The following is a 26,408-nucleotide window of genomic DNA, read 5'->3' as shown; positions in this document are numbered from 1 at the left end:
CCAAAAGTTAAGTCTCTCAAACTTGATAGGCTTAACTATCTCACTGGAACAACCTGAGGCTGAGTTTACAGAATCCCACCTTTTCACCCCGCCCTAAATCTACTAACTACCACCTTTGCACCACGCCCTAAGTCCAAGCATATAAATACCCTTGTGTAAAAAATAAAATTTGGCAGCTTGATCAGAATCCTTGTCTTGCTGTCCTTCTTCGTGTCTCTTGTCCCTTCATTCCTTCTCGCTTAGGTTCATTGCCCTGGTTGAAGTCCTGCGGGTCAGGACAGCCAGGCCCAAAGAAACATAGGCCCCATGATTTCCCTCATTTGCAATCATTAGTGTATGTCTGAGACAAGCAGAAAAGGTCAGATAAGTTGATGTTAGGCGAAATGAACTCCAACATATCAAATTGTTTTTCTTTCTTGCTATTGTTTCTAATATATTTATAAGATGATTTCTTTGTTGCTTTGTATGTCCCTCCCTCATGCTATACCCCCTGTTTTCACTGTATTTGATGTTGGTATAATTTGCAGAGGGAAGGGAAAAAACAAATTGTTTAAATCGGGATACAGGTGGACCCATTGCAACAATGATATGTACAAGATGTTATGTCAAAAAATGAACTTTACAACTTTGGTGGTGGGGGACAGGGGCTGTAGCTGGGAAGGCAGGGATGGTAAGAGGAAACAAAAGAGGAGGTAATAATGCTTGATATGAAATGTACTTATTACCTTGCTCATGTAATTGTCAACCTCTGTAGGGTATTTTCTCAATAAGAAAATCTTTTTAATAAAAAAAAAGATGGTGCTCTGCAAAATGAACCCCAAGATGTGGACCCAAGAGGTTTTTTTCTTTGTTGCTGTTGATTTTAATGTGGTTTATGATTTTTTTGTTTCTTTTGTATGTTCTTCCCCCATGGTATAACCCCTGTTGTGGTTTTATTTGATTCTAGTGCCCTGTATCATGAATATACATTTTTCTAATTTGGGGAGAGGAAGGGAAATAATAAAATGCTAAAACAAGAATATAGGTTGACCCATTGTAACACTGACAGTATGCTGAAAACAATCTTTAAAACTTCAGGGGTGTGGGAGATGAGGAATTTGGGAGGTGGGAAGGAAAGGGATAGTAGGGGAAAAAACAAAGGAGGGGGTAACAATGCTCAATAAGAAATGAACTCATTACCTTACTCATGTAGCTGTAACCCCTCTGTACAGTATCTTTACAATAAAAATATTAAAAAAAGATAAGCTCAGAGAGACAAATGGCACATGTTCTTGCTGATATGTGAAAATTAGATCTAAAATGCACTGGGATATGATAAATAATGCCAGATTCTAGATACTTACACAGAGTGAGATCAAGAGAGAAACACAAAGGTTCAGTGCTTAAATGCCTCATCATATGTATATACAATAATATACATACTGAAATGAATTCGAAGATATGGAAAAAAGAGACATATTTTTCCTCCTTTCTTTCTTTCTTTTTTTAAAAAGTTTTTAGGTTTTAATAAGTCAGTCTGCTTTACCTTATGTATGGTGTATTCAAGTGTACATCTTCAGAAGGGTTGGAGAGAGTACAGAACCTGAGGAAAAAGGTAAAAATATATAGCAGTGGAACCCACTGGACACTGATGAAAGTGAACTACTTTATAAAACTGGTGGGCAGAGATGGAGGGAGGGTCTTGGAAAGAATGAGGGAGTAGATAACATTGTATGAAAACAAATGTACTCATTACCTGATTCATGTAACTGTAATCCCTCTGTACATCATCTCTGTAATAACAAAAAGTAAATTAATTTAAAAAAAGAATTGATGAGAACCTATACCATGAATTTTAGAGAGAAGGCTCTGGGCAAACAGAACAAGTAAAACCTAGAACTGACAACAGGGGGTTATAGTTGGAGTGGTTTAAAGAAGAAACAACTTCCATAAGACATCCATTTATTTCAGTCTTGGAGTCCTCACTGCCCACCACCACAGGATTTTTGATTCTGCTTTAGAAAAGATGGTCAGGCTCAAGAAAATCTAATTTTATGTCTGCTTCCTAAAGTGCTTTATGGTTTTCATTATCCAGGGCAAGAAGTGGGAGGTCTTGGTGAAGACTCCTAAAGGGGCCCCATATTCTCCTCCCTCCTCACCAGAGCAAGTGCCATAGGCCACACTGTTATACTGAGGCCCTCCACCCCTGAACCTCCCTGTGGAGAAGAGGGGAAGCACTGAGCTGGTCTCCTCCTTGTCTTACTCTCCCCACTTTTTTGGAGGACGTTGAACTTGAGATTAGGGTCAGGGTAGATCTTTCTTGATTTCCTCAGTTTCAGGGCTCAAGATTGACCCTGGATTTTTTTCTAGCTCAATCCAGGTGCTTCTTTGGGATGACAGGTCCTTTCCTCCTTTCCATTCCCAATCTACCAGCGAGTGGCCTTAACACTGGGAATCCCAGGCCACCCAAGCTCTGGGATGAGGGCATGAGGATAAGGCCACTGTCCTACTCCCAGACATCCCTCAAGTTCCTCTCTCCCTAGGTTTTTCTATGCGGATGATTGGAAATGGTCTTTATATTGTTTGGATCCCCCACACAAATCTTGGTGGTCATGTCAGAGTTTCAGAAGACTGATTTACACTCCTGAGCCTTCTGCCCCATCAGCTCTACCTTTTGCATTGTAGTTGTTAAACTGCCTTTTGGGAACAGCTGTCCACAGACAGCAAAATAGCTTATCTGTCCTGGCTTCACTCTGATTTGCTCCCTGGAAGCTTGAGGGGCTGCATAGCAGAAGTCTGCTTGGCCTTTCTCTGCAACGGATGAGGAAGAAGCAAGAGAGTCCAGTTCAGCAAAGGCCTTCTGGGCCTGGATACCATAATGCTCAAAACTGTGAGACTCTTATTAACCAGTGAAAAAGCTGGAAGTGGCAGTATGGCTTCTGTGGGAGAACACAAATCTTGTGCATAAAAGGTCAAAGGAGAGCAAAGGTCTTGAATTTAAGCCCAAGTACTGGCACATACACAAAAAATGAATATCAAGTCTAGTTTATGCAAATTGAATGGCTTGATTGATTTTTTTAATGTGAAAACACTGTACAGAGAGGTTACAATTACATGGGCAAGATGATGAGTATATTTCTTATCAAGCTTTATTGCTTCCCCCTTTATTTCCCCTTCCCATCCCTTCCTATACACCCCTCCCACCCATCCATGCGATCTTCCCCACCTCCTCCCCCCCAGCAAAGTTGTAAAGTTCATTTTCGACATAATGATTTGTACATCTCATTGTTGCAATGGGTCCACCTGTTTCCCTATTTAAACGATTTGTTTTTTCCCTTCCCCATCCACAAATTATACCAACATCAAATACAGTGAAAGCAGGCGTTATACCATAGAGGAGGGACATACAAAGCAACAAAGAAATCATCTTATAAATATGTTAGAAACAATCACATGAAAGAAAAAAATTTGAATAATTATCTTGGGGTTCATTTCCTTAACATCAACTTATCTGACCTTTTCTGCTTGACTCAGACAAAATCTAGTTATTGCAAATAAGGGAAACCATGGGACCTATATTTCTTTGGGCCTGACTTACTTCACTTAATATAATTTTTTCCAAGTCTTTCTATTTCCTAACAAATGGGGCAATGTCATTCTTTCTAATGGAGGCATAGAATTCCATTGTGTATATATACCACATTTTCTTGATCCATTCATCTAATGAGGGGCATCTGGGTTTGTTCCATATCTTAGCTATGGTAAATAATGCTGCAATAAACATAGTTGTGCTGGTAGTTTTAGTATGGTCTTTTTTGTGATCATTTGGGCATGTGTGTTTTCTGGGTCATAGGGGAGCTCTAGGTGGAGTCTTTTGAGGAACTCCCATACTGCTTTCCAAAGTGGTTGAGCAAGTTTATATTCCCACCAACAACGCAGTAATGTTCCCTTCTGTCCACATCCTCTCCAGCATTTATTTTTATTAGAGTTCTTGATTATAGCCATCCTAACTGGGGTGAAGTGGTATCACAATGTTGTTTTGATTTGCATTTCTTTTATGGCTATCGAGGTTGAGCATTTCTTCATGTGCCCATTGGCCAGCCTTCTTTCCCCTTCAGAGAAGTTTCTCTGTAAGTCTTTAGCCCATGTATTTATTGGGCAGTTGCTTTTTTTTTTTTTGAAGATTTTTGTTGTTGGGGGATTTAATTTTTTGAGTTCCAGATATATTTTAGATATGAGACCCTTGTCCATTGTATGGCTAGTGAAGATCTTCTCCCAATAGGTGGGCTTTCTATTGATCTTGCTAGGTATGTCCTTTGCCATACAGAAGCTCTGGAATTTGATGCAATCCCATTTGTGCAACTTTTCGATTTGTTGTGTTTCTGGGTCTTTATTAAGATTATTTGGGCCTGTACCAAGGAGACCTTAGTGTTTCTCCTATTACATCCTGTAATGTTTTGAGAGTGTCTGCTTTGACTCCGAGGTCTTTGATCCATTTGGAGTTGATTCTGGTGCAGGGTGATTTATAAGGATCTAGCTTTAGTTTTCTACAAGTAGTTAACCAATTTTGCCAGCACCATTTACTGAAGAGGCTGTGTTTCTTCCATTGTATTTTATTTTTAGCTCTCTTATTGAAAAGTAGATGGCCAAAGGTCTGTGGGTTCATTTCTGGGTTTTCAATTCTATTCCATTGGTCCTGAGGTCTGTTCTTGTGCCAGTACCAAGCTGTTTTGATTGCCATGGCTTTGTAGTAGAGTTTGAAATTTGGTATTGATATTCCTCCAGCACTGTTCTTTCTGGTAAGGATCATGTTTGTTATTCAGGGTCTTTTACTGTTTACATCAATTTTTGGATTGTCTAGTCTATTTCCTTGAAGAATGAGGTTGGAATTTTGATAGGTATCACATTGAATTCATAGATAGCCTTGGGAAGTATTGCCATTTTCATGATGTAGATCTTTCCAATCTAGGAGCATTGGAGGTTTTGCCACTTTCTGTGAGATTATTTATTTTTTTTTTTTGTTGTTGGTTGTGTGGCTTGAACTCTAGGCTTGGACACTGTCCCTCAGCTCTTCAGCTCAATGCGAGCCCTCTACCATTTGAGCCACAGTGCCACTTCCTGTTTTCTAGTGGTTTATTGGAAATAAGAGTCTCACAGACTTTCCTGCCCAGGCTGGTTTTGAATCGTGATCCTCAGATCTCAGCCTCCTGAGTAGTTAGGACTACAGGCATGAGCCACCAGTTCCCAGTGGTTTTATCAGTTTCTAAGTTCTGTTTTGATTTCCTTTTTTAGGTTTTTAAAGTTTTCATCATGGAGGTCCTTCACTTCTTTGGTTAATTTAATTCCTAGGTATTTTATTTTTTGTGAGGCTATTAGGAATGGAGTTGCTTTCCTAATTTCAGCCACACTTTTCTCATTTTTGGCATACAGAAAAGCCACTGATTTATTTTTATTTTTATTGTTCTTTTATTATTTATATTTTAAAGGCCTGGGAAAGACCTGGGAAAGAAGCTGGGATAGAGCTGGGAAAGTGCTGGGAAAGAGCTTGGAAAGAGAGTTGAGAAAGAGCTAGGAAAGAGAGGGAAAAGAGTTGGGAAAGAGGTGGGAAAGAGGTGGGAAAAAGCAGGGAAAGAGAGAGAACTGGGAAAGAGAGAGAGAGAGCTGGGAAAGAGCAAGCCATTGATTTATGAGGGCTCATTTTATACCCTGCTAGTGTGGGCTTGATTGATTTATGCTCGAGTTGTTTAGCACTTCCAGAACTGAGGTGGAGTCTGTCTTACCCTGTTACAGTGCCTGTGAATAGCAAAGGGGTTTCCTCTGAAGAAATACTGGTTGCGGTTGCTCTGTGATGGGATGATCAATCTCTAATAGTACTCATCCAGCAAGTAATCACTGTTTAGTATCCAGAGAGCCAAGTCTCTGTGTCTAAGGGGCCCACAACGACATTTTCCATAAAAATTGCAAATGAATTATCTTGGTACTCTCACCAGTGTGAAGATAGAAGGAAAGTCATAGAAGGAAAGCATGGGTTCTAAACAGCATCATCCCAATTATGTTCAAGGTATATATGCTTAAATATGCTAATGACTGAGTTCCTTGGTACAATTATCAGTTATTCACCTTTTTCAGTTATTACTTGTTTGATGTTTTAGGATGCATATATATATATATATATATGCACATAATATCTTTATATACTCTTTATCTACTCATGTATTGATTGGGAGTGATTTCATAACTTGGCTACTATGAATGATCCTGCAATAAACGTGGGTTTACAATAAAAATATAGTATACTAACTTTGTAGTAAACTGATTTGAAGTCTTTTGGGTACTTAGAATGAGGGAGGAGAGACATTGTTTAAAAGGCATTTACTCATTACCTGAATCATGTAACTGTAACCCCTAGGTACATCACTTTACAATAAAATTTAAAACAATCTTTTGGGTATAGACTGAGCAATGGTATTGCTGAATTGTGTGGCTGTTCTATCTTTAGTTTTTGTTTTTTGAGGACCCACCATATTGATTTCCCTAGTGGCTGGAAAAAAGAAAAAGAGAACGGAGACATGAAATGCAAATTGTCTTTAACTTTTCCTCAGAACCAATGAGCTAAGAGTTTCTCCATCACTAGAAAAGGCAAAAGTCAGACAAGAGCAAACAGTGGGAAGAGTGAATGGGTAGCAATGGAACCACAGGAAGGGACTACACCCATGTTCATACTTTCACCTTATTCTTGTCTGTACTTTTACATTCTTTCTAAAGATAGATTGCATTTCATATCTCCTTTCTGTTTTTTAAATTTTTTATGTGAAACTCTGTATTATTGATTTGCTATGCTATTGGGCAGTGATATTTCACCATGTGTCTGATTAAAGTTGTCTAACTTGTCAATCTTAGGTTGGTGATTTTGTGTGTGGCCCAGCTTTTCTATTACACTGATAGAAAAGACACCCAGAGGTAATGGTCTGAGTTGCAAGTAATACACAGACACAGACACATATACACACACACAGACACATACATACATGCACAGATATACACATACAGACACACATGCACACACCCACATAGTGGAAATTTATTCATCCATCAGGAAGAATGATATTGTAGAAGTCATTTGCAGGGAAATCAATGGACCCAGGAAAAATTATGTTAAGTGAAGGTAGTCAGGTTCAGAGAGACAAAGGATGCATATTTTCTCTAATATGTGCAAGTTAAATCTAAATTATAACTATATATAAACATATTTACACAAATGTGATAAATTATGGCATATTTAGGGAATAACTGATGTATGATATATGCAGGGAAAGATTCCAATAGTGTAATTCCTTTGAACAATTATCTTAAAGTTTAACACATTGTTGTGGGGGAGCAGTGAGGACAAGGAGAGGGAGCCAGACAAATGGAGAGAGGAAGGGTGGGTGAATGCAGTCATAGTATTCAAAGTACTTATGAGAAAATGGAACCAGGTAATTTGAGGGGACAGTTGAAGCTGAGATAGATGTGAGGGGCAATAACAAAAGAGGTGACACTGATCAAGATGCATTCTACTCATAGCTGACATGTTGTATTGAAACCCTTTTGTACAATTACTTAAAGATAATTAAAAATATTTTAAAACATAGAACTCTTTCCTCAAGGTAAATGCAACATTTGATGGAATCTGCATGTGACTTTGTAACATTTAAAAATATTATTTTTGTTTAGCTTTGGCACTTCTCTTTTTTTTTTCTCCAGTAAAGGAGCCAAATCCTTAGCATATGTTACATGTAGGGATTTTTTTTCAGCTCCCAATCAAACGCTTTGTAACACCCACTGTTCTTCCCTTGTACAAGTGCAAGATAATTATGAGATTGTGTTATAACCTGATTTATGCCCAATCTGAAGAAGGACATGCCTTTGAGAGTTACATGATTCCAAAGGAAGACTTACTCCATTTCACAACAGTGTGTGTTGTTTATATTTAAGAGAAAAAGGCATTAACCCAGAGCTACAAATTATGTTCAACTGTTAGGTAATGATATGACCTTGAAGCTAGGATCGCTAAGAATACTTGGTAAAGTGAACCCAATATGGAAATATCATTATGTAACAAAAAGTCACACACTCTACCATGTAGCCTCCAATCTGAGAACTTCTAAAGATAAGAAGTCCAGGTAATCAGATACTATGTATATAGCAGTAATCATAATGGTGTTTCTCCATTTCTTCAGAACCCCTGCCCCGTTGATTCAATTTTGATTCTGGAAAGGCAGAAGTTGCAGTAATGACAAGAATTATGCTTCTGAACCATCCAAATAGATAGATATATCTATTTTGACTTGAATCAGTACAATAACATTTATGTAAACAAATAAAAGAAAGTTGCTTTAGTTATCTTCTTCCCTATCTGCTGCTCTTTTCCTTAAGTAACAAGGATGCTGTGATGGCTAGGTAGCAACTTCTCATTAAAGACTAGATGAGGGATGGGAAGGTGGCTCAGTGGTAGAGCACTTGCCTTGCACGCATGAGGCCCTGGGTTCGATTCCCCAGCACCACATAAGCAAAAAGAAAAAAAGCTGGAAGTGGCACTGTGGCTCAAGGGGTATAGCATTAGCCTTGAGCTGAAGAGCTGAGGGACAGCACCCAGGCCCAGAGTTCAGGCCCCATGACCGGACCGTCCCCGCCACCCCCCAAAAAAGACAAATGATTGTCATTTCTAAATCTTAGATATGTTTCAAGTGTCTTAGGATAATATTTATAATAACTATAACCATAAGATGATAATACTTCATTCCCATGGGATGCCCACCTAGATCCAGGCCTGAGTGGACCAATCTTAGAGGCAGACTTAAACAATGTGGAAAGGCTTCAATGTCTCAGTTTCATTTGTGTCTCTTATTGTGTTTACTTTATAACCCAAGACGTTGTGCTTAGTAACTGCTCAATGACTATATGTTTACTAATTGTTGAAAATGAATTGTATTTTCTATTTCTCCTGCTCCTTTGTACTTAAGAGACTGATCCAGACCAGGAGACTAGCAAGGAGATTTAGCCTAGAGACCAGCAGTGACTGAGAGAATCAGGATGCTGAAAGAGCATCAGATATGCAGATATCCAGAGGACTCTGAACATATGGGGGACATATGTGAGAAGCTGCACTGACTCTGCTGAAATGACCAAGTCAAGGGCTCTGGAGAAACCCTGATAGTCCTGTCCAACATGGGTCCTGCATGGTGTCAACACTGGCCTGGTTCTTGTGAAGTTCTTCTCAAACAGATTATAAATGGGGTTAGTACCCCAGTGATGAGGGCATAATTAGACCCTACAGGACTTTGAGTGTTCTAGAGAGAAGTGGTAATAGGAAAGGAGCTGCTCATATGAGCATGGACTAGCGAAGACAGGTATTGATAGACTCAAAATTCTTAAGTAAAGATGGAGAAGAAAGGAGATGGGAAGCTGGATGCCAAGCTTTTGGCCCTGATCTCAGAGGAAGACAGGAAAGGAAACTAATTCTACATGAGAAAGAGGAGCTGCTCAATGAACCCTTCCCAACTTTTGCCATATGTTTCAGAAAGGAAATACCTTGCTCAGTATGGCTCATTCCCAGGTCAGTGGGGTGTTTCAGCAGGAACCTCAGCCATGCCTGCTTGACCTCCAGGACTGTTGGTGTTAGTCCCTTTTCCTCTGCCATGTAAATACAGTAGGAGGTAACGAATTCACCTTGAACCCTGCAGAAACAGCTCTCTCAGCTTTATCTTTTTTATTGCTCAACACCAATCAGAAGGCAGAGCCTGGGGAGACAGTGGGTGAGAAGGAGGTGGGTAATAGCTTTGCATAGGGCTTTGGGAAGGTATGGAGGAATGAAGGAAGAGGGGATGATAGACAACTGAATTGTGCCATTGGCCTGCTAGCCCAGAGTTGGTTCCTGTGGATGAAGGCCAATGAATAAGAGACCAGCTTTCACACTGAACCAAGAGACATTTATTTAGTTGTTGGCATCTTGCCTGGTACAATTCCAGCTTCAGCTCAAAGAAAGATGGTCAGTTATTGGGAGGGGGGATGCGTGTTAGTCTGCCTCTTGTGGTTGGTAGCGTTTCATGTTTTTCTTTATCCAATGTGAGAACTTTGAGATCTTGGTGCAGACTTGTGGAGGTGTCCCATTAGGTATTGTATAGGAGATAATGCCTTGGGCTACATTGTTACACACGAGGGGGCCTCCTGAGTCTCCCTGTAATAGAGAAGGAAGAGGACTGAGTTTGTGATCCTTCTGGCTCTGGCCTCCATGCCAAGTGGGACCCCAAGAGGGTACCCCAAGAGTCTTCTGAGAGATGAGTGATTGATACTGTTTGATGGTAGAAAATCAGAGAACAGAGAAGGTCCCTGCAAGCCCTAAGCTACTAAGTACTGCCCATGATATTGTTACTGGTTCAGGACTGCCTCTATCATCTCCTGTAAGATCCTGTCCTTATGAATGTGTGAGATAAACTGGCCCCAGGCCACTGTGTAAGGACATGGAACCAGGGAGAGGATGGGCCAACTGACCAAAGGTGAGTGCTAGTTCTGGGAAACCACCTGAATGTAATTGCTTCAGACTGAGGGAACACAGCCTGTGCCCTGATATTGGGCATCATACTATAAACTCCTGTCTCCAGGGGGCAGTATTCACAGAGACCCCTTGGTAAGAAGCACAGGTCCCTGTGATTTGGGGAATACAACCCTCCTCTTTACCCAGTGAGAAATCACAGTTTGATATGCAAAAGAGTTCCTCCTTTGGGTCTCCAGGTTCAGGATTTTCCCCAAAGTCCATCTTCTCAGAGCCTGGAGAGATAGACGATCAAATCTTACCATAAAGAAAGACCTTTTCATCTTTGGGTCTCCCACGCAGATCTGACTGACACTGTTGTAGTCACTTTCTAAGTGGGACTCACACCTTTGGTCTTCCTGCACAGTCAGCTCCACCTCCTGCAGTGTGTTTGAGCATTGGCCATTTGGGGTCATCTGTCCCCAGCCAGCCACTTCGCACACCTGTCCTGGCTTTACATGGGACCTGCCCTTGGGCAGCTTGAGGGGCTTCACGGCTGTAGTCAGCTTGGCTTTTCTCTGCAGCTGATGGGAGACAAGCAAGAGAGTTCAGCTGACCAATGGCCTTCTGGATCTAGATTATCATGATGATCAGAAAGGAAAGGAGGGATGGGGAATGTCCTAGAAAGAGAGGCTTGTCTTGTAGGAAGGAGATAGAAGCAGCGAGGAGGTAAGACTTACCTGTAATAACATGATATCTTTGGAGAAATTCTTAGGATTATAGCCTGGGTGGGGGATGGCTTTTTTCACAGGGATGACCTGCTGGGTCTTCTCCCGTTCCTTGATGTTGTGGGCACCGAGGGTGACATTTATGAAGCTGCACAGAGTGCACAGTGTGGTTAGGGGATGGGGAGCAGAGGAGATACAGCCCAAGAAGTATTAAGAGTAGGCTACAGAGAGGAGGGCTGGGCTGTGGCTGAGGGAAAATGGAGGAGAGAGGAGTGATTGAACCTCACTGCTTCTTAGCTGTTGAAGTAGACTTCTGGAGCCATTGGTAACTGTACCAGAGTACAATCAATTTTTTTTTGTCATGGGGCTTGAACTCTGAGCTTGGGCGCTGTCCCTCAGCTCTTCAGTTCAAGGCAAGCACTACCACCTGAGCTACAGTGCCACTTCCAGTTTTCTAGTAGTTTATTGGAGATAAGAGTTTCACTGCCTATCTTGCCTGGGCTGGTTTTGGACCACAATCCTGAGATCTCACAATCCTCATCTCCTAAGTAGGTAGGATTACAGGCATGAGCCTCCAGTGTCCAACTTCACAATCAGTTTAATTTCCACTGTATTACCAACCTAGCTCTAAGAATCACAAGCTTGGCTTCTCAGAGATGTTTCTGGTACCAATTTGCTGCCCTTTCCCAGGAGGTCTGGCTTAGCCCTGTTCCTTATCCTCAAAGAATTCATATTCTGCATATGTATTTCCAGAAGCCCAGGGAGCTTCCTGGAAAGAAGGTGGGTTCTCCAAGGAGCATCTACAGGAGGCCTGGGGTTTTCTCCTATTCCTTACCGCCCTAAACAGTGAGCAGCTGTCATCACGAAGTCCTCTCGGATCAGGAAGCCACCGCACTGATACAGAGAATCCCCACAGAAGTATTCAACATAGGCCATGTAAGGGCGGGAGTGGGGCTTGGCCTCATGTCCCCCGATGATATCCCCTGAAGAAAAGTGTGTCTCATTATGTGTACCTCTGAGTTCACCTTGATGGCCCTGTCCTGCATATCATTTGGGAAGCTGAGATGACCTGCAGTTGGGAAGGGGTTAGACAAGAAACTTCACATTCCTCCTCTGGAAAAAGAAAGAAAAGCAAGTCTTGGGCTATAAACCCTTTTTCCAGGTATAGCTGCAGTGAGCATAACTTTTTCAAAACCCTAGGACTCCTCATAAATCTCTCCTGCTTTTCTGTCTTCAAGATATTTTCTAAGATCCTCCTGAGTCCTGCAATGTCTAAAATGGAGCTCCTTTCTAGTGCCCAAGACTTTAATTTAAATCCAGATGTTATTATATCCTAATCCCCATGGCTTGACATGCAGTGAAGACCCAATAAATGTTTTCTGGCTTCACTGGGGAATGGCTCCACTTAGTGTCCTGATCAGATTGGTAGGGCAGTGCTGGTGGTATTCTGAAAAACAGAGAATTGGGAGTCAGACACAGTAGGTCCTACTTGGAAGTTAATAGGTCACCAGAGGACTGGGAATAAGAACAGAGGTAGAGAAAAGGATGATTTGGGCTGGGAAGGTGGCTCAGTGGTAGAGCGCTTGCCTTGCATGGCATGTTGCCCTGGGTTCGATTCCTCAGCACCACATAACAAAAAAGCCAGAAGTGGCGCTGTGGCTCAAGTGGTAGAGCTCTAGCCTTGAGCTGAGGAGCGGAGGGACAGCACCCAGGCCCAGAGTTCAGGCCCCACTACCGGACCCAAAAAAAGAAAAAAAGAGAAAAGGATGAGTTGCTTGGGATTGAGCAAAGACAAAAAACAAAAACAAAACAGTGACCAATTCTAGGGTAACTGAGCTCTGGGTTTGCCTGTGAAGCAGTTGCTGAAAAGAGCAATCATCTCATTCCAGACACAGAAGCCACACATAGTGTCTCCTCTCCAGGACATTTCCCTATTTCCTCCTTTCCAAATTCCCACTATGCTCTGTCATGCCCTTTAGCTTACTTTCAAGGTGATAAAGGTGGGGCTTAAGGAAGACTAAGAGAACAGTGTCTCCCATCCCATTCTTGCTGATAGGTCATCCAGTGTCACACTGGGGCTTCTATGGTAGTATTGGAGCTGAGATCCAGAGTGTTTGTAATAGGTGGATCCACGGTACGCAGGAGAAACAAAAATTTGTGCCTGTTATGGGATGAGTTTGGTCCTCTGAGGTGGGGTGGTCACTCACCTGTCTTTGCTGTGGGGGGCAGACAGAAGGCCAACAGGAACAGGAGAAGCTGCATCCTCCCAGGAAGGCTGCTCAGGCCACAGCTTCTAGAACTGCATCTGGAAATTGCTTACTTTTAACCTCTAGCATTGGAAGTAAGTGGAGTAGGGTCAGAGACCATGTGATTCATTGTAGAAGGGTTTCTATGAAGTCCACCTACTCCTGGCCCCTCCTTTCTTTGCCTGATGATGTCTTTCTGAGTGGTTGTGTGAGAATCACACAGTGACCACATCGGTACCCACAGCTGAGGATGCAGAGACAGCCACCTGTTCCTGCCCAGGCAGGAATCCAAGAGTATGAGGTGGGGACTGCAGGATGTGGTTTTGACCGGTAGAGGTATAGGAGCCTGAGAAACCCATGTTTTCAATGCTGTGCTGTGAAATCTAGGAGTGTAGTTTCTGTGTGCTCATTGCTAGAGTTGTGTCCATTTTCCTCAGGGAGTTGACAATCTGTTAGGGGTGGTAGAGATGCTAGTAACCAGAATACAGTTTGAGGAGAGCCATGGTGCATGGCCATTGTGCATTAAACTGTGTCACCATAGCTTCCTCACAAGGGAGTTAAATTGTTTTATTCTTATGTACAGAGGGGTTACAGTTATATGAATTAGGTAAAGAGCGCATTTACTTTTGGACAATGTCACCCCTTCCCTCCCTCTCTTTCACCAGGGAATTTTAAACATCTCTTATTTAATTACAAATGCTTATGATGATGGAGTCCATCTCTCTTTTCAATGCTTTTAACAAAAGTTTTGTACTTGAACTTTATTGAACAGAATTAACAAATTTTGTGCTGACTTCTAAAAGTTCAATCTATTGACTAGTATAAGTTTGGGGCACTTTTACATCTTTAGGAAGTCTGGAATCAGCCTCACCCAAACTACTTAAAGTATTTTAGAGAAGGCTGATTCTCCAAAAGACAATGGGGTTACTAAATTGATGCCTTGTGTCACGAGAAAGCAGGCCATGCAGCTAAAAGTCAGTAATTGTCCTTTTAGCATTTTCTCTATTCTGTTCAAGGAGCCACACACAGTGACCTCAAAATAAGCATTTCTAAACAACTGCGCTGATGTTCTTACTGTAATGGAAGTGAAGGATTGTGTTCAATTCTGTTAAAAGAACAATTAAACACAATTGACCCTAAAATCTGGGTCCTTCTCCCCAGATGTATGCTGTTGAAAAATCCATGTACAATTTCCAGAATTTATGCATGAATAGCTTCAAATTGTCTATATTTATCTGTAACATATACCATGGATTGGCATATATTTTTATAAGAATTATATGAGATCACTTTTTCTTTCCATATCTAATTGCTGCAGTAAGCATGGAGCACATGGAGAAGATCAATATCAAATGACACTTTGAAAAGATGCTTGAAACACTTGAACTCACTGCAATACATGTGTCTAGGAAGTTATTAAAGTAGTCTTAGATGTACTACAGTTAATTTATACAATTATCACTTAATCTAAATATAAGATTATGACCCATTTTAAAAATTGAGGTGAAATTCACATCAGATACAATTAACTACTATAAAGTATATAATTTGGTGATATTTAGTGCATTCAAAGTGTGTAATCATTCTGTAGGTGGTGCTACATTCTGTAATCTTCCACTCAAGAGGCAGAGGTAGGAGGATCCTAAGTTTGAAATCAGCTTAGGCTAAATAGTAACTCTATCTCATATTTAAAAAATATGCAGACACTACCTCCTTATAATTTCTGATTGTTTTCCTCTCCCCAGGACACAATGAAATTATGTAATAATCAGGAAAATGTCATATACCCATCACAATAGATACAGAAATACCACTGGGAAAAAATCAACATCTTTTTATGATAAAATTTCTGACAATTCAATTTAGTATTAGAATGCCTACCGAGAGCAATAAGACAAGATGCAATCATAGAGGGGATCCAAATAGGGAAAGATGAAATAAAACTCTTCCTCTTTGCAGATGACATGATCTTGTATTTAAAGAACCCCAGAGACTCCACTCCAAAGTTACTCAAGCTGATCTGACACTTTGGCAAAGTAACAGGGTACAAATTAACCCTCAAAAATCAATGGCTATTCTGTTGGTAAAAGGAGAAGAGCACAGCTGAAGTCAGCATTTTGTAATAGCCCCACACAAAATAAAATACCTAGGAGTTAACTAAAGAAGTGAAGGATCTTTATGTTGGAAACTTTAAAAACTGAAAAAGGAAATAAAAGCAGAACTGAGGAAGTGGAAAAACCTCCCATGCTCCTGGATTGGGAAGATTAACATTGTGAAAATAGCAATATTGCTAAAAGCTATTTACAAATTCAATACAATACCTATCAATATGCCAACTTCATTCTTCAATGACATAGAAGAAGCAATCCGAAAATTCATATGGAACAATAAAAGACCCAATTTGCAAAACAATTGTTAACAGACAAAACAGTGCTGGAGGAATATCAATACCAAATTTCAAAATCTACTACAAAGCTAAAGTAATCAAAACAGCTTGGTACTGGCACATACCTCTGGACCAATGGAATAGAACTGAAGATTCAGAAATGAACCCACAGACCTATAGCCATCTAATCTTTGATAAGGTAGCTAAAAAAATAGAATGGTAAAAAAGACAGCCTCTTCAGTAAATGGTGCTGGTAAAATTTGTTAATCACCTGTAGAAGACTAAAGCTAGATCTTATATATCACTCTGCATCAGAATCTAGTCCAAATGGATCAAAGACCTTGGAGTCAAAGCAGACACCCTGAAAACATTACAGGAAAGAATAGAAGAAACTCTAAGGCTCCTTGGCAGAGGTTGAAATTTTCTTAATAAAGACCCAGAAACACAACAAATCAAGGAAATGTTGGACAAATGGGATTTCATGAAACTGTAGAGCTTCTGCATGGCAAAAGACATAGGTAGCAAGATCAACAGAAAGCCCAGGGATTATTAGCCATACAACAGACAGGGTCCTCATATTCAAAATATACTTAGAACTAAAAAAATTAATCCAACAACAAATCCTCAAACAACTACTAAAGACTTAGAGACTTCTCAGAAGAGGAAATAAGAATGGCCATGAAGAAATGCAGGCATAAACAATGACTCTCTCAATAGGATTCCAATAGTTTGGGAAATAGTAGCAAAAACTTACAATGAGATTCTCAAATTAAAAAGCTTCTCAACAGCTAATAAAGCAATTAACAGAGTGAAAAGATACAGAGTGGAGATAATTTTTCCAAATATTATTGGATAAGGGATTAATATCCAGAATATATAAAGAACTCAAAGAATAAAACAGCAAAAACTACAAATAAGCCAATCAATAAATGGTCAAATAAAATAAACAGTTCTCAAATGAAGAACAGGTGGCTAAAAGTAAATTAAACATCTTTAGCTTTGTTAAACCATCAGATATAATGAGATTCTATTTCATTTCATCAAGCAATCCAAAATCCAGCTGGTTGCCAGCTGCTGTAACCTGTAATTCTGACTACTCAGGAGGCTGCGGTCTGAAGATCTTGGCTCAGTGCCAGCCAAGGCAGACAAATCTGAGAGATTTCTGTCTCTCAGATTATCATTATTCCTTTCTCCAATTAACCAGCAGAATATTAGAAATGGAGGTAAAGCTCAAGTGATAGAGTGCATACCTAGTAAGGGTAAAGCCCTGAGCTCAAACTCTAGTACTGCAAAACAAACAAAACAAAACAAATCCCAACCCCCCAAACCAATCCCCAGACCATTTTTTTCCTTAAAAGAATTGAATAGCCTTTTTTGTGGTCATTTGGGTAAATGCCCAAGAGTGGGATTGCTGGGTCATAGGGGATCTCTATGTGTAGTCTTTTGAGGAACCTTCATACTGCTTTCTAGAGAGGCTGAACAAGTTTGCATTTCCACCAACAGTGTAGTAGTGTTCCCCTTTGCCACATCCTTGTCAGCATCTGTTGTTATTAGATTTCTTGATAATGCCCATTCTAACTGGGGTGAGGTGGAATCTCAAGGTTGTTTTGATTTGCATATTTTTATGGCTAAAGATGTTGAACATTTCTTCATGGATCTATTGGCCATTCTTATTTCCTTCAGAGAAGTCTCTCTTTAAGTCTTTAGTCCACTTGTTAATGGGGATGGTTGTTTTTGAGGATATTTTTTGGGGGAAGTTTAGTTTTTTGAGCTGTAAGTTTATTTTAGATATGAGGCCCTTGTTTGTTGTTTGGCTTGTAAAGATCTTCTCCCCGTCTGTGGGCTTTCTATTTATCTTGCTAGCTATGTCCTTTGCCATTCAGAAGCTCTGCAGTTTAATGCAGCCCCATTTATCCATCCTTTCTTTGATTTGTTGTGATTCTGGGTCATTATTAAGGAAATTTTGACCTGTGCCAAGGAGCCCTAGTATTTGACCTATTCCTTCAGGCTATATAAACCTACCCTCACAAACATGTTCATTGCAGCATTATTTACCATAGCTAAGATATGGAACTGACCCAGATGCCCCTCAGTAGATGAATGGATCAAGAATATGTGGTATATGTACACAGTGGAGTTCTATGCTTCTATCAGAAAGAATGACATTGCCCCATTTGTAAGGAAATGGGAAGACCTGGAAAAATTATATTAAGCAAAGTAAGCCAGACCCAAAGAAAAGTAGGTTGTATGGGTTCCCTCATTTGTCATAACTAGAATATGTCTTTGATATTCTTTTTTTTGGGGGGGGCTCCAGTCGTGGAGCCTGAACTCTGGGTCTGGGAGCTGTCCCTCAGTTCTTCAGCTCAAGGCTAGCACTCTACCACAGCGCCACTTCCGGCTTTTTTCTTTTTGCTTATGTGGTGCTGAGGGCCTCAGGCATACAAGGCAAGCACTCTACCACTGAGCCACCTTCCCAGCCCTGTCTTTGATATTCTTTTTTTTTGGGGGGGGTCCAGTCATGGGGCCTGAACTCTGGGCCTGGGCGCTGTCCCTCAGCTCTTCAGCTCAAGGTTAACGCTCTACCACTTGAGCCACAGTGCCACTTCTGGCTTTTTTCTTTATGTGGTGCTGAGGAATCGAACCCAGGGCCTCAGGCATGCAAAGCAACCACTGAGCCACCTTCCCAGCCTTTCTTTGATATTCTTAACAGAGGATCTCAATAACCCAATTGCTTAGCACATAGGATCATATATAATAAAGTGCATCAACATGAACTCTAAGAATTGGAAAGAAGAGGTTTTTATTATGTCCTGTATGTAGTTAGTGCTCTCTCCCTCTCTCTCTTTTAGCTTTCTGAAACTTGTATCTTATATATAAGTTTGTTTGATCTGTGGAAAGGAAATGGAATCAAAGAAACAGCAGGACAAAGGATGAACTAATGCAACATTGACACTCATTTGACATTAAGTTGGAAATGAACTCTATAGCTTAGGGAGAAAGGGAATAGGGTAGAGTAAGTGAGTGGGAGAAAATGAAGGATGGGGTGACAGTGTTTAAAAACAAATGCAATTATTACCTTACTTACATAAATTGAAGAGGTCTGAATACCAGTGGTGCATGCCAATAATCCTAGCTACTCAGGAGGCTGAGATCTGAGAATCTTGGTTCAAAATTAGCCTGGGCAGGAATGTCTATGAGACTCTTACCTTAATAAACTACCAAAAAGCTAGAAGTGGAGCTGTGACTCAAGTGGTAGAGTGTTAGTCTTAGGCAGAAATAGTTCAGGGACAGTGCACAAACCTTGAGTTCAAATCCCAGGTTTGACATAAACCTGGCACACAAAAAAAGAAGAAAAGTGATTTCTATTTGCAGATGATTTGACTGTGTATAAAGAAAATCCCAAAGAATCCAAACAAATCTAGTAGACCTTATAAATTAATTCAACAGTTTGCAAAATACAAACATTTGTTGTGTTAGTATATATTAGAACAGGAAATGAAATCAACAAATTTATTTAAGAGATCATCCCGCAAAATAAAATATCTAGGACTAAATTTAACCAAGGAACTGGAATGTTTTATACTGAAATCTGAAGACATCTAATTCATATTCATAGATTGGAAGACTTCATAAAGTTAAATGACAACAGTCTCCAGAATTATCTACAGATTCAACACTATCAACATTCCAATGGTCTTTTTCCCTCCCTGAAACAGCAAAAGCCAATTCTAAAGTGCACATGGTATTATAAGGGGCTCTAAAGAGTAATATCGAAAAAGTTAGAGGTCATAATTTTTTTAGTTTAAAACTTTAGTAATAAAAATAATGTAATGTGACATTTATAGACACACGAATCAATGTGTCTAGAGTCCTTCCTCCCTCCCCCTCCCTTCCTTTCTTCCTTCCTTCTTTTTCCTCCTCCTTTTCTCTCTTCCTTCTTTTCTCTCTCTCCTTCCCCTCCCCACCCCCTCTTTCTATGTCTCTTCTTTGTCTTTTTGGGGTTAAACTCAATACCTTGTGCTTGCTGGGTAGATCGCTATCATTTGAATCACAGTCCCATTCAACCACTTGATTTTTGACAAATGTAGTTAAGGAAGTTATAATTATTTAGTGGAGAAAGAATAGTATCTTCAACAAGTGTTACTGAGGAAACAGATAAGCCATATGCCACAGAATGTAATGGACATCTCTATGCCATTTTGTGTAAAATAATTAATCCAAATGGACCAACAGCTTAAATATAGTAGCTAAAATCATAAAATTCTTAGAAAAACAAGGCAGGATAAATCTTTATTACCTCTTGATTTGAGAATAGATTTATGGACTTGATGTTCAAAATATAAATGACAAAAAATAAAGTAAATAAATTAGAATTTATAAAAAATTAAAATGTGCATTAAATGACAGCATCATGAAAAACAAAAAACTACAGAATGGGAGAATATATATATATTCATAATATAGAAAGGACTCATATTTCACCAGGGGAAATACAATTTTTTAAAATGGTGGAAGTACTTGAATTGGCATTTCTATAAAGAAGACATGGGAATGAACAGCAGGTGCATAAAAGGAGGTTCAACACAATAAAGTCATTGAGGAAATGCAAACCCAAACCACAATGGCTACCACTTCATGCCGACTGTAGTAAATATAGTAATAATAACAATAACAACAAAATGAGAGCCACAAGCCCACATTTTGGAAAGACAAGAAACCTCATATGCAGCTGGGGAAATGTAAAATGGTATAGCTACTGTAAAAAACAGTTTAACAATAGCTAAAATATTAACTGTTGTCTGTGTGACCTAGAAATTGTGCTGTTAGGTGTATGTCCAAGAGAAACAAAAACATGTAGCCTACATAGATATCTACATACAAACTTTTATGGTTGCTGGAGTCATAAAAGCCAGAAGAAATAGTTCCAATGTTTCTTAAGAGATGAATAGATACATTGTGGCATTAAAAATTTAAAGATCTGTAGAGATGAATCAATACTAATACATGCTGTCATTTGGTTAGACCTCAAAACTTTGTTCCTACAGGTCACACACATAATTCAATTTCTATGAAGTATCTAGAATGGGTGTGAGAATCCACAGCCACATAAAGATTAATGGTTGCCAAGGGCAATGAGGGGAGGGAGTTATGTACAGGGAGAACAGAAAACTATTTTTTTCTGTTTATAGTGATTATACAAAAAGTGGCTTTATTGTGACATACACCATGTTTTCTCTCACCAATACCCTTTCTTGCCTATTTTTCTTCTCTCATGATTCCCATTTGATTCCTTTTTTTTTTTTTTTTACTTTTTCTCTACAGCCTCATGTTTGTTTTTATTTCCTTAATGTGAGTCATTCTGAGAATCTCAAGGTAGATTTTTTTTTTGAGGTACAGTCTTGGTATACAGCCCAGATTTGCACTGAATTCACCATGTAGGCTATTCTGGCCTCAAACACAGTTATTTGATTTATAACCCAAGCGATAGAACCAATGTCTTCTTATGTTTGTTTGTTTGGTTTCTTTAGTGGTAACAGGGATTGAACTCAAGGCCTCATGCTCTCTTGGCTTGTTTGCTTGGCTAGTACTCTACCACTTGTAACAACAATGACACACCCAGTAAAGATAGAAAAGAGCTAGAATACTTGCAGGATAAATCAGGAATTTAAAAATTAGTGAATTTAAAATATCAATGCTTAAGTAATGAAAAGAAGACAGATGGGAAAAGGAAAAGAGGAGAAAAGAAGGAAGGTAGAAAAGGCAGGGAAAGTACATTGGATAAAGGTATGAGAAATAACAGCCAGGGCAAATAAAATACAGAGCAAGATACAATACTACACACAACTCAGCATTTCTTCATTGCTGAGGAGATGGGTCTGGTGATGCTTTGTTCCCTGCCCCCTAGGTTTGTCATTTTGCATTTTACTTGGTATGTGCGTGGGCAGAGGGAGGGAAGAATTGAGTCATGTTTCTCTCTGAAATCCAAATAGGTTAAAATCACAATGCTGTTTGCGGCTGTCTCACCTTTGCATCTGCTGGATTCCTGCCAGTGTTTGCTCTCCATATACAATTCTGGAAATGCTACAAACATAGCCCAAACATTTCTTTCTAGCTGCACACAGGGGCCACTTGTTTGGATGCACCCTTGTGCCCGTGTGTACATGGTCATGGAAAATTCCTGAGCAATGGAGATTTCCACTAAATAACTCCAGGGCTCTGAAAGTATAGAAAAAAGTCCAAGTACTTTGTATTGGAAAGGGAGGTAAAGCTGACTGACTCCGTGTGCCTGTTTCTACCCCCAGTCTTACTGAGGGTCACTTGTCTGCGATGAATCATTTGTCTTTAAAGATTTCTTCTTTCTTTTGCCTTTCAACTGTTTGATTAGTGTGTCTCAGTGCAGATCTGTTTGAGTTTATCCTGCCCAGAGTTTTTGAAGTTTCTGGATGTGTATGCTTTTGTATTTCATAATATTTGTGAAGTTTGGTGGGACATTGTTTATTCAAAATGGTTTTGAACCTTTATTTTGATCTTTCTAGGATTCTCTTCGTACATAGGTTGATACTCTAGTTTCCTGTAGGTCCCTTAGGCGCTGTTCACTTTTCTTCACTCTTTTTCTTTCTGTTCCTCAGACTGATTTTTTTATTTACCCTTTAATTTCACTGATGATTTACTATGCTTGCTCAAATCTAGTACTGAATTTCAGCAATGAAATTTTCACTTTAGCTATTGTATTTTTCAGTGGGAAAAAGTATAATTTATATCAATCTATGAATGTTCTGTACTTTTTCATACATTGACCCTTATTTCCTTTTGGCTCCTTACCAGTTTCTTGCAGCATCATGAGCATTTTAAGATAGCCAGACGGAAACCTTTGTTTAGTATAGCCAGGTGTCTTCTGTAAATTTCTTTCTTTGTGAATAGGTCATACTTTACTGTTTCTTTGTAATTCTTCCTTGAAAACTGGACATTGTTTAACATTGTAATGTGGCTAGTTTTTTAAGAACTTTGTCCACGAAGGCCACTTCCTTTACCAAGAGCATTCTGTTTCTATAGGACCTGAAGTTCACACCTTAACCTCTGAGAATGATACGCTCTTTCTCTGATTATCTTTTTCAAGTTCTTAGTTTGTATAGTTCTCACCCTGTCTTCATAGGATGTGGCAAATGGTTTGGTTTGGTGTAGGTAAGAGGGATGATGCTGAATCATTTACCAGAATTTCTAGTATAACTATGGTTCTTTCTATTTCTTTCTTTCTTTTTTTGGGGGGGGTCTGGTCGTGGGGCCTGAACTCTGGGCCTGGGCGCTATCCCTCAGCTCTTCAGCTCAAGGCTAGTGCTCTACCACTTGAGCCACAGCGCCACCTCCGGCTTTTTTCTTTTTGCTTATGTGGTGCTGAGGAATCAAACCCAGGGCCTCATGCATGCAAGGCAAGCACTCTGCCACTGAGCCACCTTCCCAGCCCCTTCTTTCTATTTCTTTCTCTCCAAATAATTCTCCCTGCCTAATAATTCTGTGTCACAAACCCTATCATTCAATCTTGGTGTGACCTCCCAATTACAGATATTTCTTTGCTCTTTAGTTTTTCTGTTTCTCATTAGTAACTGGGGAACAACCTAATAAATATATAGGAATAAAACAGGAGATCTGGAATGTGGTAGGCAGCCCTTCAGAGCCTTCCCCAAATCAAGTATTATGGAAACCTGATGGGCTGCTGAGGACCTTACGTAGTGGCAGAGTGACTTACTAGGAGAACCAGTGACATTATTCTCTTTTTATTTATTTTGCTGAATGCTTTACCAGATCCTCTAACACAACACATGACTGGAAGCTCTCACTTTCTATTTCTCTAAAATATATAATATATACAAATACATTATATAATATGTACGTATAAATATATAAAATGTATGAACACACACACACACACACACACACACACACACATATATATATAATGTGTGTGTGTGTGTAACTCAGGGCTCTAGCACTGTCTCTCAGCTTTTTTATTCAATTCTGGTATTCTACTACCTGAGCCACTGTTCCATTTCACGTCACTATCTCTAAGCTTTTTTGTTCGATTCTTGTGTTCTGCTATTTGAGTCACAGGTTGTTAATTGGAGATAAGAGTTTCATGGACTTTCCTGTCTGAGCTTGTTTTGAACCATGAATCTCAGATTTCAGCCTTCTGAGTAGCTAGGACTACAGAGCCATCAGTGCCTGGCTTAGACATTTATTTACTTTTGTTTATTATTGTGGGTTGTGATGCTTGAACTCAGGGCTTGGGTGCTGTCCTTGAGCCTTTTCACTCAAGGCTAGCACTCTACCACTTTAAGCCACTGGTGCCCGGCTGCATTTTTATGTTCTTTTGTCTCAGGTTTCAGTGCCTAAAAGCCAAGATCAGTTACTGTTCCATGTAAAATTTATTAAAGCATTGAATATTTCCTTGGGGCTTTGGGAAGTCATATATCCCTGTGACATCAGATGCTAAAATTTTGGTTCTGCAAACATGAATAGTTTAAACACCTATGTTGTTCATAAATTGTACCCAGTAACTCTTGAGGACACAGTGGATACTGAAATCAAGTAGAATTAGCATTAGCCCCTGTCCTTTGGTTTAGCTCCTTTCTTTTCAGAAGTTTCTCCTTTGCCCCATTGCTCACAGGTGGGATGACCAAGGTTTCCTTTCCCCGATAGAGATTAGAAGAGATAAGGGTAGCAAACGCTTTGTTCCAGAAGATGCTCAGCCTCAAACCTTGAAGAAAAGGTCTTGACTACAGAATTAAACTCTACTGGGTTCATGGAGGGCACGGAGTGGGTACAGTAGAGACATATTAGAGGTATTTTGAAATAATTTGAGGCTATCATTAAGTAGCAGAATTGACTATTTTAAATGCAAAATCATTTGGAGGGGAAATCAAGGAATAGAGGAGGCAAGAGTATTAATATTAATTAATATTAATCCATGCCTTATTATGGTGAATTAAATTTTCCATATTCTGCATTGTTTATCACATTAAAAATGAAATAGAGCCAGAGATATTAAGTGATAAGCCCAAGATCATCTGCTTTCAGAAAGTGTTTGTATGTATACACAACCCTCTGAAGAGTGGTAGAAGCCACAACGGGCGGATTTAAACTCACAAAGGAAAGTGATTTTGTAATTAGAGGTCCCTTGGGAATGTCTGCTTTGGTATGCCAGCTGCTTTCTCTACAGGGAGTTATATCACATGGGCCTCCTTGAATGTGGCATCATTTAAGAAAAATAAAGATGTGAAGAATTGCTTCCATGTCAGAGTATGTACTACAATTTTATATCCCTCAGGGCATCCTAGAAATGGCTGTTCTAGTAGTGTTTTTCTTTTCTGCATGACTTTCTTGCCCAGGCATGAGGCCCCATGGAATACAGGATTGGAAACTTTCAGATCAGAACATCTCCATGCCATTTATGAACCTATATTTCTCTGTCTTAGGCTCAAATGAAAACTGTAAGTTGCAAAATGACTGGATGTTAACTATGTCAAACAATGTGACTTTGAATTTTGTGCATCCCCTCCCCCCCCAGACAGATTCAAGTCATCCTGATGAACCAAGAAATAGGACATTGTGCTGAAAATCCTTACAAATGTAACTGTAGAGTATAGAGTATGCTTGTCATGCCCATGTTGGAACTCCCAGCACTCAGCATTTAGTGGGTGGGTCAATATCAGTTTGTTTTCTGATTAATAACTAATTAACAATTAGTGGTGTTTTCTAGTTCCACTACAGAAAATTCCATTCTTACTGAAGTGGTGGCTAGAGCCTGAGTGGACAGCAAAAGTCTTAGACAAAAGGCCACATTGCTTACTGGAGATTAGTCAAAAGGGATTGAGGCTATTGAACAAGAAGTTCCAGTGAACTCAGCTCATTGGAGATATTAAGCTGGATGTGAGGGCTTCAGCTGGGCTGCTGTGGGCTGAAAGCTCCTGGAAAGGTCACCTGCCCACTCCTCTCCAACATCTCATTGTAGAGCCGGTAGATGTCAACCTGCAGAGGCTTTCTCAGAAAATTTGTAAGATAAGTGGAAGGCATCCTTAAAAGTAAGTTCTTAGAAGTTGATTAGAAAAAAAGCCCTGTGAAGAATAAATACAGGTTTAGGGATTACCAGATGCAGAAGGGCTGAGGAGCAGGAATTAGGACTATGAATCCCTTAAGTGAGTCTGTAAGGTTCAACCAGAGCTTCAAGAAGAGAACAAGGTATTGGGTGCTGGTGGCTCACACCTGTAGTCCTAGTTACTCAGGAGGCTGAGATATAAGGATTTCGGTTCAAAGCCAGCCTGGGCAGGAGTCTGCGACACTTATTTCTCCAGTTAACTACCATAAAACTGCTATGGTTCAAAGTTGTAGAATGCTACCTTTGAGCAGAAAAACTCAGGGACAGTGCCCAGGCCCTGAGTTCAAGCCTCATGACTGACCAATGAAAGAACAAGAGAACAAGGATCTAGGAAACTGTGGGTCACTCAGAGCAGAGCAGGGCCATCATCAATGGGACTGAGCAGCCCCTCAACTCCTAACCTTCAAAC

General features: G+C 39.9%; 1 protein-coding gene across 1 annotated transcript; it reads right to left on the bottom strand.

The window, feature by feature from the left end:
- Window positions 1-9,938: 9,938 nt before the first annotated feature.
- On the bottom strand, window positions 9,939-13,496 carry LOC105992489 (granzyme B-like). The gene is made up of 5 exons (XM_013025357.1): window positions 13,425-13,496; window positions 12,053-12,200; window positions 11,230-11,365; window positions 10,813-11,073; window positions 9,939-10,195 (listed from the first exon to the last, which is right to left on the bottom strand). The coding sequence occupies exons 1-5, from the start codon at window positions 13,477-13,479 to the stop codon at window positions 10,034-10,036; spliced, it is 762 nt and encodes a 253-aa protein (XP_012880811.1). The 5' UTR covers window positions 13,480-13,496; the 3' UTR covers window positions 9,939-10,033.
- Between the last annotated feature and the right edge of the window lie 12,912 nt (window positions 13,497-26,408).

This window comes from Dipodomys ordii, unplaced genomic scaffold, assembly GCF_000151885.1.
Source record: "Dipodomys ordii isolate 6190 unplaced genomic scaffold, Dord_2.0 Scaffold84, whole genome shotgun sequence".
Classification (NCBI taxonomy): domain Eukaryota; kingdom Metazoa; phylum Chordata; class Mammalia; order Rodentia; family Heteromyidae; genus Dipodomys; species Dipodomys ordii.
This window is presented reverse-complemented; position numbering and strand designations above follow the sequence as displayed.